At 42.5% G+C, this 17,913-nt stretch overlaps 1 protein-coding gene across 6 annotated transcripts in view; it reads left to right on the forward strand.

Annotated features, from left to right (window-relative positions):
• RBM47 (RNA binding motif protein 47) overlaps positions 1 to 14,692 on the forward strand; it is a 142,136-nt gene extending 127,444 nt beyond the window's left edge. For 4 of the 6 annotated variants that reach the window (XM_060778443.2, XM_060778448.2, XM_060778445.2 and 1 more), the window contains exons 3-5: positions 7,811 to 8,038; positions 12,306 to 12,514; positions 13,756 to 14,692. In XM_060778443.2, the coding sequence (XP_060634426.2) occupies positions 7,811 to 8,038; positions 12,306 to 12,514; positions 13,756 to 14,007 (689 nt within the window). In that variant the 3' untranslated portion in view covers positions 14,008 to 14,692. The remainder of the gene's footprint in view (positions 1 to 7,810; positions 8,039 to 12,305; positions 12,515 to 13,755) is intronic. The other 2 variants (XM_060778450.2, XM_060778449.2) reach the window with 2 other exon arrangements.
• The last annotated feature ends 3,221 nt before the right edge of the window (positions 14,693 to 17,913 follow it).

Here is a 17,913-nt window from a genome sequence, read left to right on the forward strand (position 1 = left end):
TTGTATGTCCTGTCTGGGACTCATGCAACACTTCAGAAATGCATTTAAAGTTGCTTCTGTAATTATCATGTAATGTGAAAATGCTTTAGTAATATCACATTACTTAAACATTGGGAGTCTTTAAAGAGAAAAAGTGGCATATAGATAAATAAATACAATAGTAAGGATAATAAGGATCTTTTTATTTTTTTATGGAAATGTTCCTCTTTCTCTAGATACACAGCAGAGGCTTTACAGGAATCCATTTCTGTGTAGTTTAAAGCTCGCTAGATGATGATGATGATGATGATGATCATCATCATCATCATCATCATCACCGGGATTGTGGCGCAGCTGGCTGAGTGTCAGCTGCATTAAGATCACTCTGACCAAAAGGTCATGAGTTCGAAGCCAGCCTGGGTTGGAGTGGGTTTCCAACCAATTGTGTAGCCTGTTGTCGACCTTTGCAACCCAAAAGACAGTTGCATCTGTCAAGCAGGAAAATTAGGTACCACCTTTAAAAAAGTGTGGGGAGGCTAAATTAACTGATTTATGAGGCCATAAAGAAGACTCCAGCAAAGCATTCCAGGGGGAAGCATGCGGGGAATGCGGAAGTGCTTCATCAGCGTCGCAGATGGACGATGAAAGCGACAGCTCCCCTGGTGGCCAGAAAAAGTTAAAATAGCCTCTGTCTATGTCTGTATATGTTTGTATTTCAAAAAATTGGCATTGAATGTTTGCCATATATGTGTACACTGTAATCTGCCCTGAGTCCCCTGTGGGGTGAGAAGGGCGGAATATAAAAGCTGTAAATAAATAAAATAAATAATAATACAACTTTATTTATATTCTGCCCTTCTCGCCCCGAAGGGGACTCCAAGCGGATCACAGTACACATACACGGCAAACATTCAATGCCATTAGTATAGACAGTACACAGACAGACAGAACAGAAGGAGGTGGTTTGTTTTGATGCCATGGACAGTTGGGCTGTCAAAAACTGTGTTGAACTGGTTGAGACTCTATTAAGACAATATACACTTTTTTCTTTGCAAGATCCTAACAGGAAACTGTTGCTCTGGAAGTTGTTACTGCATACAAAGTAGACAGCCTTAGAAACATGGAGTTTAAAAATTATAACCTATTTAAATTGTACCTGTCTACATGTGAAATGTGCAGCAAATTATTAGAGCTGCTTTATTATGCTTTTATTGCTTTGAAAGATGTCACATTTTTTTTAAAAAAAATAATGCTCATGTCATTACAATAAGTGACAATGTATTTAAAGTCATGACAAGTAAGATCTACAACAGTGGCTCCCAACCTTTTTTTTGACCAGGGACCACTCTCCAAAATTAGCACCAAAAGAGTTACGAATCAGTTTTTGGTCAGCTTTAGATTCAGTTTGGATGTTTGGGGTGCTGATTCAGTGCTGATTCAGAAAATGGCATTGGATAGGCCACAACAGCTCTAGTTTCTGATACAGAACATATTCCATCCAGTAGTCACCATGTGCTCACCCACAGAAAACCATATTTAATAAGCTTCGGCACTATATTACTACTACTACTAATAATAATAATAATAATAATAATAATAATAATCTTTATTTATACCCAGCCACCATCTCCCCAAGGGGGACTCGGGGTGGCTAACATGAGATACAATACAGCAAAATAAAATACAAAATATAGATAACAAAATTACATCAGAATAAAATACATAAAATAGCAAATAGCAAAATTAAGTAAACCAAACAAATTGACATAATATAAAATCAAACACAATTGGCAGGCCAAATGGACGAGGTAAAATGATAAAACCTAGCTCCAGCCTGGATGAGATAGGAATAGAAAAAAGTGTAATTGAGAGGAGCCCAAAAAGGAAGAACAGTGGGGTTAGGCTTTCAGTTTAGGACGGGGGAAAGTGCGTCATAGGGGCAACACTGGAGATGGAACAGACAAAAATGGGACAATGGACACTCTCCAAAGGCACATCGGAAAGCCAAGTTATAAGAGGGTTTCACGAGACCAGTCACTCCCATTGCAACGATGTGTTAACGGTGAGGCTGCTGACCGTATTTTAGTTCTTGCGGGCCACTGGTGGTCCATGGACCACAGGTTTGGAATTATTTATTTATTTATTTAGAGCTTTTATAACCTGGTCTTCTCGACATCCGAAGGTCAGCAGTTATTGACTCAGTCATCATTCTGCAAATGCTATATTCCAAAGCCAGGTTTTTACCAGCTTTCTGAAAGTCAGGAGGGAAGGAGCAGATCTAATCTCCAACGGGAGAGAGTTCTAGAGCTGAGGGGCCACCACCGAGAAGGTCCTGTCCCTCGTCCCCACCAGACGCGATAGCGAAGGTGGTGAGACCGAGAGCAGGGCCCCTCCAGAAGATCTTAACAACCTTGATGGTTCATAGAGAATCCGTTCGGACAGGTAAACTGGGCCGGAGTCGTTTAGGGATTTATAGGTCAACACCAGCACTTTGAATTGTGCTCGGAAGCTAATTGGCAGCCAGTGGAGCTGACGCAGCAGAGGAGTAGTATGCTCCCTGTATCCCGCTCCTGTTAGTAATCTGACTGCCACTCATTGGACTAGTTGAAGCTTCCGGGCAGTCTTCAGAGGCAACCCCACGTAGAGAGCGTTGCAGTAGTTTATACGGAACCACTGATCTACAAGAACATATTAGGGTGCACTAGCCTGCTAGCCATCTTTGTCTCTAGGATATCCCATTTCACCTCTGGTTTACAGTACTTGGTATCCATACACATCCTGGTAGCAGCTAGCATCCCAAAGTTGAGCATGTTCCCTTTTCGTTGAGTTATTTAGACAGGTTTTTTTCTGGTTTCAGTTTTTTATTTGTTTCTTGGTTTTGGTCTCCAAAGATTTTTATTCTACTCCTGAAAACTTTAGGGTTTTCTCAAGCATTGTGATGTCCTTCTTTTGTCTGTAAATGATGTTTTTTTGGGCTACGTTAAAAAGAAATCCCGCTGGTTAATAGGTTAGTAGTTAATGAGGCTTGTAACCAACATTGAAAGAATAACCATACATCTACATTATAGAATAATGCAACTTGACACCACTGCTGTAACTCAGTGCTATGGACTCCTTGGTATTGTGTATCGGTGAAGCACTAGCACTCTTTGGCAGAAAAGTCTATAGACGTTGTAGAGGCATAGTAATCCAAACAGCTAATTTCAATAATTAGACTTATCCCAAGGTAAGCAAAATGTAAGGAGCTGCCAAACTAATTATTATTCCTAACAGACTAATTTAGCTATTTATGAGCCAGAATAAAATAAACATTTCATCACCATTTTCATAAATCATTCATTGAGGCACACTGCATTTGTCAGTTCTTGGTGACTTGTCTTCACCACTCTTAATCTGTATCTTAATGTTTACCACACAGACTGCAACTTTACAGTCTGTCTAAGCATGTACGGAGTAACTCTCCAATATGTATAAGAATAAAAGCCCTGTGTGTAAGACTTAATTCGTTCCTCTGTAGAAGTAACTGGATATCCAGAGTTGCCTTTGTGGTACTGCACCAATTTAGGACAGCACAGCAACAGGTCCTACAGCTATCAAGTTTCAAGAATATGAAATGTGTAGAAGCACTTGAGAAAAGTAGAGAGACAGATTGGGTTTTGTCTGTATCATTCTGCCTTGGTTAGACCACACCTGGAATATTGTGTCCAATTCTGGACACCCCAATTCAAGAGAGATATTGACAAGCTGGAATGTGTCCAGAGGAGGGTGACTAAAATGATCAAGGGTCTGGAAAACAAGCCCTATGAGGAGCGGCTTAAAGAGCTGAGCATGTTTAGCCTAAAGAAGAGAAGTCTGAGAGGAGATATGATAGCCATGTATAAATATGTGAGAGGAAGTCACAGGGAGGAGGGAGCAAGCTTGTTTTCTGCTTCTTTGGAGACTAGGACGCAGAACAATGGCTTCAAACTACAAGAAAGGAGATTCCATCTGAATATGAGGAAGAACTTCCTGACTGTGAGAGCTGTTCAGCAGTGGAACTCTCTGCCCCAGAGTGTGGTGGAGGCTCCTTCTTTAGAAGCTTTTAAACAGTGGCTGGGTGGCCATCTGTCAGGGGTGCTTTGAATGCAATATTCCTGCTTCTTGGCAGGGGGTTGGACTGGATGGCCCATGAGGTCTCTTCCAACTATGATTCTATGATCAAATTACCTGTCAACTTATGGTGATCCCATGAATTTGATAGTTTTCTAAGACAAGGCTTGTAGCATCCTCTTGGTATCCCATTCATATACGACGACAAAGTAAAATAGTGCTTATTATATAAAATAGCAAAATCAAAGTTTGCTTCTGGGATTTACAAAAAGTCCAAGCTGAGGATGGTTGAATTTGTAGATACAGAATCACAGATATGGAGGGCTGATTGTACTCAGGGTGGTTTTGTCAATACCTTCTTCTGAAATATAGCCTAGCAGTGGTTCTCAACCTGTGGGTCCCCAGGTGTTTTGGCCTACAACTCCCAGAAATCCCAGCCAGTTTACCAGCTGTTAGGATTTCTGGGAGTTGAAGGCCAAAAACATATGGGGACCCCAGGTTGAGAACCTCTGGCAGCATCTTGTATACATTGGAACCCTCTCATTCAAGTACTACTCAGGGCTGATCGTGCCTAATTTCCAAGATCAGTCAGGATCTGATTATCCCTCACTACTGAATATACTGGCTTGGGCTGATAGGTGCTGCAGTTGAAGTACGTACATTCAGAACAAGACAATACTGCATGAGGAAGGCTTTGAAACTTGATTGTATTTCAATCTGTAGCCACCCTGATGATCAGACCAGATATCTATGTCTATCTAAATTATCTATCTAAATTAATCAATCAATTTTAGATTACAACAATTAGCCCGCCAGTATGTTTCTATTTCTGACAAAGTGTTAACTACAATGATTGAGAAAGAACAATGCATGGGACCGGGTTGGTGGCATCCCACAATAGCCTGGGACCACCAACTGGTGTGAGAGCTTGCTTGTCCTTTCATATTACACATTTGTAACACAGTGTTTTGTAGTTTTTAAAAAAGTGTAGACTTCTCAGCCAAAGAGCTCTAGTGCTTAAACAAACTACAAACCCCAGGATTCTACAGAATACAGTCATGGCAGTTCCAGTGGAATCATCTTGCAATGATTGTGTAGTGCGGAAGGCCCTCTGAGAGAGGACTTTTTGCCCTATGCTTTTTCTAAATACAGTGTTCCCTCACTTATTGCGAGGGTTACGTTCCAGGACCACCCATGATAAGTGAAAAACTGTGAAGTAAGGACACCCCCTTCCCTTTCCTCCCTGCCCTCTTTACCTTTCTCTTCCTCCTCCTTGTCACTGCCTGAGCCTCTTGCCACCGCTTGGGCCCTGCAATTGAGGAGGTGTTATGGGGCCCAAGCAGTGGCAAGAGGCCCCAGCAGCGACAAGGAGGAGGAAGAGGAAGGTAAAGAGGGCGAGGAGGGGAGAAGAGCCACCCCCTCGCCCTCGTTGCCTTCCTCTTCCTCGCCGCCAGTGGGGCCTCTTGCTACCCTGGCGGCGACAAGGAAGAGGAAGGTAAAGAGGGTGAGGGGGTAGCTCTTCTTCCCTCCTTGTTGCCACCTCTTGTGGTGGCGAGGAAGAGGAAGATGAAGGTAAAGAGGGCAAGGAGGGAAAAAGAGCCGCCCCCTCACCGTCTTTGCCTTCCTCTTCCTCACTGCCGCTAGGGCCTCTTGTTGCCCCAACAGCGATGAGGAAGAGGAAGGTAAAGAGAATGAGGGGACGGCTCTTCTACCCTTCTCACTGCAGTGTTCCCTTGCTACTTAATAATAATAATAATAATAATAATAATAATAATAATAATTATATATATATATATATATATATATATATATATATATCTGCAAAACAGTGAGTCCGTGGTAAGTGAACCGCGAAGTAGTGAGGGAACTGTAGTGTTTTCTCTCTCTACCCAACCTACATCTGGTGTATGTTTGGCTGGAACCCCAAGCTGAGAGAGGTTTATTTAGGACCTCGTCACATGGGTAGAGGCTGGCGGTGCTGTTCTTAATACTAAGGCATGGAGGCGGTTATTTCACCTCGCTTCATATTGCCCCGATTCATCGGCCAGCCGACAATCACGTGGAGGAACGTGAGGTACACGCGCAATGCATGTGGCTTCATCCACCACCCAGGCAACATAGGAGGCTTCCCATGTTGCCAGCTCCAGGTCTGGGTGGCAAAGGGAAGACATGCGCACTCCATGCCTTGCCATTAAGAACAGAACCGCCACCAACTGCCACCCATGTGATGAGGTCCTAAATTAGTCTTTGCTTATGATCTTCCAACAACAGTTACATTTCCAAGACAGGCCGATAATAAACGTTGCAGTGATCCAAACTGATTTAACTAAGAATTATATCTCCATAGTGTTGTTACTCCCAATTAATGGATATGCTTTTAGCATTTTCTGTTATTTATTTATTTACTGTATTTGTATACCGCCCTTCTCAGCCCTCAGGTGACTCAGGGTGGTTTACAATGGCAACGATTCAATGCCCAAAAACCCCATAAAACATTAACACATCATATAAAACCATAACAAGAATATTAAAACATAGATCATTTGCATCTTAATAAAAAACATTGTCCCATCTCATCGTCCAGTTGTTCTAATTCCTATGTCTTTTACCTTGCATTTTCAAATGCTTGCTCAAACAACCAAGTTTTGACTCTTTTCCAAAATACTAAGAGGGAGGGGGCCGATCTATTGTTCCCAGGATGGGTGTTCCATAGCCGAGGGGCCACCACTGAGAAGGCCCTGTCTCTCATCCCCACCAAACATGTTTGTGACGCAGGCGGGATCGAGAGCAGGGCCTCCCCGAATGATCTTAAAGTCCTAGCAGGTTCATAAGGGAAGATGCATTCAGACAGGTAAGTTGGGCCAGAAGCGTTTAGGGCTTTATAGGCTAAAACCAGCACATTAAATTGTGCCTAGTAGCAGACAGGCAGTCAGTGGAGCTGCTGTAACAGAGAAGTTGTATGCTCCCTGAGCACTGCTTCTGTTATTAATCTGGCTGCTGTCTGTTGAACCATTAGAAGCTTCCGGACAGTCTTCAAAGGCAATCTCACGTAGAGCGCGTTGCAGTAGTCTATACAGGATGTAACAGAGCGTGGACTACCATAGCCAAGTCAGACTTCCCAAGGTATGGGTGCAGCTGGCGCACAAGTTTTAACTGTGCAAATGGTCCCCTGGTCACCGCCAAAACCTGGGGTTCCAGGCTCAGCGATGAATCCAAAATCACACCGAAGCTGCGAACCTGCATCTTAAGGGGGAGTGTAACGCCGTCCAACACAGGCTGTAACCCTATGCCCTGTTCGGCGTTACGACTGACCAGGAGTACCTCTGTCTTATCTGGATTCAATTTTAGTTTGTTCGCCCTCCGATTCAACCTCAACCAGTATATCCAGTAGGCGAGGAATGAAGGAGTTATACTCCAGTAACAAACTGGAAGGTCAGAGTTATCCACCCTTGATCTGGCACAAATAAAACAGTGTTAGAAAAATCTTCTTGGGCTAGACCACATACGACCAACAAAGAACATATGTCTAGGTAATGAAAGTATGTAGCAAGGCTGTAACGTGGCCATAAAGTGGATAACACCCAATTACAAGTCTATCTGCTTAGTACTGCAAATAATGCAAATGACTCTAATAGTCTTAGTAATCTTCCCTCCACCCCTTTCTTCCAAATATTGTATTATTTTCAATGAACGCTATTGTTGCTTCTGTGTGCCTAGTTTTTCGCCTTTTTTATTATTTTAGACCTATGTTTTTCTTTCCAAGCAGGCAGTGTTCGAGGCAGAGGACGGGGTGCAGCAGGCAACCGAACACCTGGCCCAAGAGGTTCATACTTCGGGGGATATTCTGCAGGCCGTGGCATATATAGCAGATATCATGAAGGGAAAGGAAAACAGCAAGAAAAAGGATATGAGCTTGTGCCTAATTTGGATTTGTCTGCTGTCAGCCCAGTTGCCATTAAACCTGGCACAGGTTGGTATACTTTTTTGGGATGGGAGAAACATTGGCATGGTAGTAGTTGCAAATAAATTCTCCTTGTATTTGGGGGTTTTCTTCAGCAAAAGAAGTAGAGATTGGGAAATGTACTATGTTGGCTACAGTCAGGGGCGACTCAACCATTACGCAAAGTAAGCATTCGCAATATAGTTGATTTTGCCCAGGGGCGCTCTTGAGGCAGTCTTGGGGGGAAATAGACCTTGACATATACGAGTTGTAGTTACTGGGATGTATAGTTCACCTACAATCAAAGAGCATTCTGAACTCCACCAATGATGGAATTGAACCAAATATGGCACACAATGATTGGTTGGGGAGGGGGGCATACCAAAATACTGTTTGCTTACCGTTGAAAGTTACCTAGGGCCACCTCTGGCTACAGTGCTCAGAATACCTCGGTTTTCTGGGCTATTCTGGAAGTTGTCGTTCAATAAAGTCATTTTTTCCAACCTTGAAGCCATTGCTAGGCAATGCCAGATATTAGAGCCCCCAGAGTGTCATTGGTGGAGTGTGTGCTCCTTCGCCCCTCTCCTATCAAATTCCATTTAGTGAATCAAAACATTATTATAGTTTATGGAAGTCAATTCCATTGCCTGAAATTTGAAATGAAAACAGAACAGATTCTGTGCCGTTTCACACACCCCTACTGCAAACTGTTTGGGGAGGCCATTTTTTAACAGAAAGTGACATCAACCTCAAGGTCACTTTTGGATAAAAAGGACCTCTTGAAAATGGTCTTGGAGACTAAAAATGTAGGGAAATTGGTCTCCCAAATCTCCCAGAAGTGCTTGGGCACATTGATGCGGGACCTAACAATAAATTCCCAAACAATAGGATCCCCACTGGGTCCAGTGTATCCCATGGGCTACAATTTCCCCTTGCAATGAACTACCGTAGTTTGTGTTTCAAATCTGGAAGATGTACCTGTGGTTTCCAGGTGCTAGAGCTAGGATTTTTTTAATTCTTCTGTGCTGTTTCGGCTTATACTTTTTGCCCTGGAGATCAGCATTTGTTTTATGGGTTTCCAGAATGATGGCATGTGTGTACGCTGGTTTCCTCCAATAACACTACCATCAGCTGGAGAAAGTTGACACTCAAAAGACACAGGTATCTCTGGGCCGTGCTCAGAGAAACTTGGACAAGAATGCAAGGTATGACTCGGCCATGGGTACGGCTCTGTGTGTCTTCAAATATCGCATGATGTACCTTGGAAATCAGTGCTCTTGAAATATTTTGCCAGATTTTGACTTTGGATAAGCTTAATATTGGCATGCCTGTTTCTGGAAATGAGATCACTGTGCTTTTCCCCCCTCCCTTTTAAATCTGGTGAGATTGTATTTGGAAAAATTTATAAAATTCGCCTGGAGTGATGACCCAAATGGTGGCAGGCAAGATTTTGGACTAACAGTGTAGTAAATCATCAGGCAACCTGATTTCGTATGTCATGAGCAACCATCTTTCATGTTTCGCTGTCTCAACAATGGATCAACAGACTGACTAACTCTGTAGAAGATCTTTAAGGAATCAGCAGTGGAGAAGTGTAACTACTTCAGCAGCATCCTATGAAATCCTGGGTTTTGTGGTTCAATGTGGCAATAGAGCTTTCTGTCTGAGAATTATATGGTATATACTCCTATGGCAGTTACAGTGGGATCATCGCTCTATAACTAAGTAGTATGAAAGGGCCTTTAGTCTAGCACTTGAGCGTCCACTGAGATATAAAATTGATTGAGTGATCTTGAGCCCATCATTGTAACTCAGTATGGTCTACCTCAGTGGTTCTCAACCTGGGGTCCCCAGATGTTTTTGGCCTACAACTCCCAGAAATCCCAGCCAGTTTACCAGCTGTTAGGATTTCTTGGAGTTGAAGGCCAAAAACATCTGGGGACCCCAGGTTGAGAACCACTGGTCTACGTCATAGGGTGGTTCTTAGGATAAGCGGTGTGGGGGGGGGGGGGGAGGTAGACCACATTGAACTCTCTTGAAGAAAAGCAGCAGGATATACATATACCCAACTACTTAATGTATAATCGTAGCTTATTCTTAAATAAGAACATTGGCCATGATATAATCCATTCTAGGGATAGGCAACCTCCCAAATGTTTTGAAGTATAACTCCCATAACGTCCTACCAGCATGGCGAATGATCAGACATTGTGAGGATTGCTGTTCAAACTACCTGGAGTGGGGTATGAATTTGGCCATCCCAACTACTTGCATATACCTTGAGGGGAGGTCTTTCCTTTTCACCTGCCACATGAGACCCTTTTAACTGGAGACCTTGGTTCTTCTGCATGTGATGTCTGTTCTCGGTCAATGGGCCATGGATTTGGGATACAGAAGCAAAAAAACAAAGAACATAATTGCTGGAATAATATTGTGGGTGGAATAATTTTACCACCCTTTGATTCAAATTCGATCAAGGATCTGGAGGAAAAGATGCAAAGTATAGTCCCTGTACCTGTGGGACCAGTATCCATGTTTTTCACATAACCACATATGAAAAATATTACCTCTTTATGAGTTTTCTAGATCCTCCAGGTGATTATGTGGAATGTTTCTACCCAAAGTTAACACAGAGTCACAGTGGAAGACCTAGATAATTCCTAGAGGCAACCTTTCTGGGAATTTCCTAAGCATTTCCTTCCCCTGCACAATTGTACAGTAACTTCCAAAGAAATCATTTATTTCAGTGGGGGTCACTATCATCCATGGCTATATATAGTGCACGAAAAAAGAAACATTTTGTATCTACATAAAAAGTGAACACTGAGTTTTTAAGAAAGTAGGAAAAGAGATAGAAGAAGAAGAAATCGAAATTAAAAGCTAAAACTGGAAAAAGTCCAAGGATAAAAATAGCTTTGAAAAAAGAAAAAAGCCCATTGACTTCCATTCTGTGCTTTCGCTGTAGTCTTTTGTAGAAATAATTATAGTTATATTTAAAATTATAGCTGTAATCTTCTTGCTCTATAAATTCGTATAATGTAAAGAAAAAGGGAAAAGCAGATAACCAATATATATATATGATATTGTTGAACACTGTCTCTCTGTTTCTTCTCTTTTTCATATTCCTCAAAAAGGGTCCAGTCTGTCTTTTTTATTGGGCTTCCTGAGTTGGTCTTAAAAAAAGTTAATTTATCCATATCTCTAATTTCTCTTAATTTATTTATCCAATTGTCAATGATTGGAGTATTATCAATTTTCCAAAGTTTGGCATAAGAGATTCTTGCTGCCATGGACATATAAGTAAATAAAATATTCTTATTTTGGTCCAGAATTAGATCTGGGTCTGTGATACCTAAAAGATAATATTCTGGTTTTCTTGAAAATTTCATTCCAAGTAATTTTGGGGACTCTTCATGTATAAATTTCCAATATTTTTGGGCTTCTCTACAAGTCCACTACATATGGAAGAAACTCCCCTCGTGGTCATGACATTTCCAACAGTTTTTTCCAACATTTTTGTACATAAGGCCTAGTTTCATAGGGGTAATATGTCAGTTTTCTTTTAAGTCCATAGCATAAGTATATCCATGGTTTTCTATTTCCTCAATATGTTCAAGAGTTGTACTATATTTTGTGGGCCACCTAGAGATCATCACTTCTGTATTCCGTATGCATACATTAGCTTACCTCTGCAATTGCAGATCTTTCCTTCTCTATCTCAACATGCTATAGTTGTAAATTGTGCCCTGATTAGTATTGTTATCTCAGGAGGCAACTGGAGCTGCTCTCCAGCTAGCAAAGTAGGTCATTTGCAACTTGCATCTCAGATTTCTAAGCAGCACATTGGAAATATGAAACATTTCTGAATTCTGCACAGAGCAAATGGGGCTAGTTTTTTTAGTGGTGTCTGGAAGCTGGTTAGTGTTCTGGTTCCTACACCAGCTTTCAGATTAGTCTGTATTAGTTACAATACCCATCAGCCCAGGCTAGCATGACCAGCAGTTATGGAAGGTATCAGGCTGGGAAAGGTTGACATCATAACTGAGGTTTCTTTTTTCAACCGAGAAGTCAAAATGAAAATGAGCCATATGCTTGGATGGTCTCAACCTAAAATGAAATAATTCATCTAAACCTAGAACTTTGGATGATAGCCATATCAGTGGTCATGTTGATACTCTGGGAGTTATTTTTCACAGCTCTGCTAGGTTAAGGGGTGAAATAAATGCTAGTTGTAGTCTAATGAACAGCATTGTTTTATCAATCTGCCCTGACCATGGCTTGTTCTGGTCTGTTCTAGTGGCAATTCCAACTATTGGTACCCAGTATTCCATGTTCCAAGCTGCACCCACAGCGAAGATGCTCGAAGATGGGAAGATCCATGCGGTTGAGCATATCATTAGCCCTATTGCTGTCCAGCAGGATCCAGCCAGTGCCGCTGCGGCTGCAGCTGCCGCCGCAGCAGCTGGAGCTGTGATGCCTGCCGTTTCAACCCCGCCTCCCTTTCAGGTAACTTTTAATTAAATTGTTTTCACTATGTTTGTACGAAATAGGCAGAAAGCCCGATTTCATGCTGTGCTCACACTGTTTTGGGATTTTAAAAAGCGAAATCCAGAACACAACCCCAAACAAATTTTGAATGCTTAATTAACTTGGTAAATTTCAATAAGAGAATTTGCTTCTTTCCTGTATTTATTTATTTATTTCAAATATTTGTATCCCGCCCTTCTCTACCCCCAAAGGGGGACTCAGGGCGGCTTACAGCCGGCAACAATTTGATGCCCCCCATATACAAACCTATACCATAGTCTTCCTTTGAACTTCATGTCCACACATTTATAGTGTCCCTTACAACAGAAGATTCATCTACATACAGTATAGTTTCAACATGTGGTGAAACTCATATAGGTTGAGAACATGAAGATTTTCAAAGCAGCTGTTGGTACTTGGAGTAAAATAGAATCTCCTTATGTGAAGAAAAATGATCTGCCCAAGTTACTAAAATGCGGCACTGGGGCTTCATGTTGCCCTCAAAAGCAGCGTATCCCTTGATCCCTCTGGACTCTCAACTGCCCTTTGGCCAAAAAAGAGATAGTATAAATTTGCCATTTGGAAGAATATAGGAGCACCAATGCACTCTTAACATTGATTGGAAGGGTATTAATATTTTAAATGCCCACCCAGTTGACATCTCGCTTTTGTGTGTGCTATGTGGGAGTTGGATTATTTGTCTTTTGTCAGGATATCCTACAAAGTAGAATTACAACCTCATCAAATGGGATAAATTTCTGTGGCAACGCCGATCCCTCTTTAGTTTTTCAGTGGATCCCGCTAGCTCCCATCCCATAATGTACAGCTACTTCTGACAGGGCTCCATCGCAAAATTATAGAGGAACTGGCATATGCTGCCGCTGTGACAACAACATGGGAGGGTTCCCATATTACATTGGGATCTACAGGGGGAAAGCAGGGTGACTGATGCTTCCCCCGATTGGCTGAGGTAGGGAGCAAGCTGGGTGATGCGGGACCTTGGGCAACAGGTTTCCCCGGGCACCCCCAGATTTGCCACGATGCATGGTCGCTCAACGCCCTGCATCACCCGGCTTCCTCCTGTGACATATAAGATGAGATCCTTAGGCCCTAGACCTTTCTGGTGGTCCATGCTTGTTTTAGTATCAAGAATGCATAACTGTGAATCCTATTAAAATCCATTTGAGGTTGACTGTGTTGAAATCATGTTTTTTTTCCAGGGCCGCCCGATAACTCCCGTATACACCATGGCTCCAAACATGCAGAGAATTCCAGCTGCAGGAATCTACGGTGCCAGTTATGTCCCATTTGCTGCCCCGGCTGCGGCAACAGCGACGCTAGCCACACTACAGAAGAATGCAGCCGCCGCAGCCGCTGCTGCTGCTTATGGGGGATACGCGGGGTACATCCCTCAGGCGTTTCCAGCCGCAACCATCCAGGTTCCGATCCATGATGTCTACCAGACCTATTGAGACTACTGGCTTTTGGTGAAGGTGGGGTAGGATGGGAGACCCTGAAGGAACATTTGACTATTTATGAAGAATGAACCTATTGCAGAAGAATATGTCTGGATGTCTGTAAACCGGTGATAAAACCTGGAAGTGAAGTTTATAGCAAATGCATCATGTTTGAAATCTTTTATACACATGAAGTTTTAACTAACTTTTTAGGCTTTTTAAAAAAGTATGCCTACATTCCTACATTTCTAAAATGGCTTATTTTTCAGGGCCCATTCTTCTATACAGGTTTATATACAATAGTGGTTGTTTGTTTGTTTTTTCAATTTTATCTTCACTATATTTGTGGTATGAAGGTTATTTTTTAGCAAGTTCAGCACTCCAGAGATTTCTATTTTGTAGTGCCTTTAATAATATATCAACTAAATGTTTAAAAAAGTGCACCTGAGCAGGTAGGGAAAAGTTTTTTAACAATATATTTTGAAGACTATATTCGATATTTAAAGAGTACATGCAATAGATTTTTAAAATATATATATCTATATATATATATATCTAAACACAAATGTGTGTCTTATTTAAAAGCGTTAAACTGGAAAGTGCAATTTGAAAGTGCTCGAGACCTCTGCATTATGTCCTGGCACTTGTTTGGTTTCTTTGTTATCTAAAGCCACAACTAAACATCTGCTGTTATAAAGAAGCCCCTTTCTATTTGCTCATGTTGAATTATGCTTACAGTTAAAGAAAACCTTTTTTGCATTCTCCATAGAGCCTTCTTTGTTGCATTCATCAGAAGTCTGTATATTTTAGACATCAGACAGAAGCAAACCATTATATTATTCAAGAAGATTAATCTTGTGCATTTCTTTACAGAGGTAGTTAAACTAACATTAAAAAAACTTGGGTTTGTGGATCCTTATGGTATCTCTGCACATGTGACTTCTGAATCTAGATCACTCCAGATCTTACCAACAGGTTTCTATTTAGAGCTATTCCTCTGTTAGAAAGCTGTCTTTCCACGAATTGTATCAAAACTTTTGCCTTTTCAGTACAGGGCTTTGCATATAGAAAGCAATCAATGTAGTTCTTGGTGCCTCCAGGTTGCAGTGATAGCTTAGATTTTAGAGAAATCTAAATTTGAGTCATTCTAAGGCTATTGTGTTCCTACATACTGAAGAAACCATACTATGTGCTTATTTATGCAAGCACAACAATATAGGCTCTTTAATCATACCCTTTTTATCATTGTCCAAATTTCAAGAAAGACAAAGAAACAGATAGAGAGTATCAACTCCTTCCACTTCTTGATATATGGTATTATGTTGTCTCAAATCTTGGGATACAAAGCAATGAAAAAGGATCTCTTCATTATCTTAGATAAGTGGTCCTCAACCTGTGGGTCCCCATGTGTTCTGGTCTACAACTCCCAGAATTCCCAGCTAGTTTACCAGCTGTTTAGGATTTCTGGGAGTTGAAGGCCAAAACATCTCGGGACCCACAGGTTGAGAACCACTGTCTTAGATGAATCCATTTTTTTAGTCTCGATTTACCATTTTCAACATGGTAAGAATGTATTAAAAAGCCTGCCTTGAGCTGGCAGTCCCTAAAATTTTATATTTGTTCAGGCTCATAATATAAGTAGGTATCAACTCAGCTTCAGTACTAACTAGAATATTACCTTCTAAATTAGGCATGGGAAAACTTTTTTGCCTTCGGACCACATTGTGAGCCAAGCTGGGAGGACTGGGCCAGGAGGGGGGGGCGGGAATGTTTGTGGAGGGCCTGGGAAAGGACAGGGCCAGGAGGGGGCGGGTCAGGGTCCAGTCATGCATAGGTTGTCCTCCCAGCATAAGAACAGGGATGCTCATCCCATCCTTATCTTGGGAGGAAGGTGGGACACGCGGTGACTGCCCCGATTCTCCTCCCCATTCTCCTCCCCGATCATCAGGCTCTCCTGTTCGGATCATGCCGGGAAGAGCGCAAAACAGGCGGCACCTGAGTGTGCTCTGGAGGGCTCTCAGCCACCACGTGCCTTCCTCAAGGCATTGTCCCGGCACAAGGATGGGGGTTGCTCACACCGTCCTTATGTTGGGAGGAGGGTGAGACTGAAAGGGCTCCAGAGGGCTCTCAGCTACCATGTGCCTTCCTTCCCCATATTTTTGGGTCATGTTTAGGTTGTCCTCCCAGCATGAGAACAGGGCTGCTCATCCCATCCTTATCTTGGGAGGAAGGTGGGACATGGGGTGACTGTCCTGATCCTCCTCCCCTGATCCTCAGGCTGTCCTCTTGGCATCATGCCGGGAAGAGGGCAAGACTGGTGGCAGCTGAGTGTGCTCTGGAGGGCTCTCAGCCACCACGTGCCTTCCTCAAGGCATTGTCCCGGCACAAGGATGGGGATTGCTCACACCATTCTTATGCCAGGAGGAGGGTGAGACACACAGTGGCTGAGAGCACTCCAGAGGGCTCTCAGCTGCCATGTGCCTTCCTTCCCCATATTTTTGGGTCATCCTTAGGTTGTCCTCCCAGCATAAGAACAGGGCTGCTCATCCTATACTTATCTTGGGAGAAAGGTGGGACACGGGGTGACTGCCCCGATTCTCCTTCCCATTATACTCCTCGATCCTCAGGCTGTCCTCTTTGCATCATGCCAGGAAGAGGGCGAGACAGGTGGCAGCTGAGTGTGCTCTGTAGGGCCACCACGTGCCTTCCTCAAGGCATTCTCCCAGCACAAGGATGGGGGTTGCTCACACCGTCCTTATGCCGGGAGGAGAGTGAGACGCACAGTGGCTGAGAGCGCTCCAGAGGGCTCTCAGCTGCCATGTGCCTTCCTTCCCCATATTTTTGGGTCATCCTTAGGTTGTCCTCCCAGCATAAGAACAGGACTGCTCATCCTATCTTTATCTTGAGAGGAAGGTGGGACACGTGGTGACTGCCCCTAAAGAGGGCTCTCAGGTGCTGTGTGCCTTCCTTCCACACATTTTTGGAATAAGGATGTGGCATGCCACCATGTCCTTATGCCAAGAAGACAGGAAAAATGAGAAGGGCCTGAGATAAGCATCCAGGGAACCACATCCAGCCCCCAGGCCTTAGTTTGCCCTCCAGTTCTAAACATGGCTAAATAATACAGTTCTAAATGTATTGTTGAAGGCTTTCATGGCCAGAATCACTGTGTTGTTGTAGGTTTTTTCGGGCTATATGGCCATGTTCTAGAGGCATTCTCTCCTGACGTTTCGTCTACCTCTGAAGATGCTTGCCATAGATGCAGGCGAAACGTCAGGAGAGAATACCTCTAGAACATGACCATATAGCCTGAAAAAACCTACAACAACACAGTTCTAAATGTTGCCCTCCAGTTAACATGGCTAAATAATACATATGCAGCCATTTAGAGTTAAGGATAGGCAAGTCTTTCCATTTTCATTTCTTCCCTATTAATTGTTCTCAGGTTATTCCCTTCTGAATATGAATGATGTCTTCAAAATCTGGTGACGTCTACTCAGAATTAACCAAAATGACATTCTCACTCGTTGTCAATTTTTAATATTTTTGCCATTTTTTAAACCTGAAGGCCACAAAATATACCTTTGCTTTGCTCCTACTACATTGCAGTGACATTCTATATCTTCACAAAACTACGCTATATATCCAGCCCTGATTTAAAACTTTGCCAAATAGGTAAATGTGTAGGTGGAAGTCATATGTGGGAGTTATCTGGAATACTTACATGTGCGGAGATGCAATAAGGGATCGTGGTGATTTCTTACATCTTTTTCCACTGTACAGTTTTTCTCATCTCTGGCCATATCATTGTATGTGAACAACCACCTTTTCATTCCCATGTGCTCTTGTGTTTCCATATACACTGGACCTCAAATGCGAGTTACTCTTTTTTTTAAGTGTCCATTTCAGAGACAGAGAATG

The sequence above is a fragment of the Anolis sagrei genome, chromosome 5 (assembly GCF_037176765.1).
Source record: "Anolis sagrei isolate rAnoSag1 chromosome 5, rAnoSag1.mat, whole genome shotgun sequence".
Lineage (NCBI taxonomy): Eukaryota > Metazoa > Chordata > Lepidosauria > Squamata > Dactyloidae > Anolis > Anolis sagrei.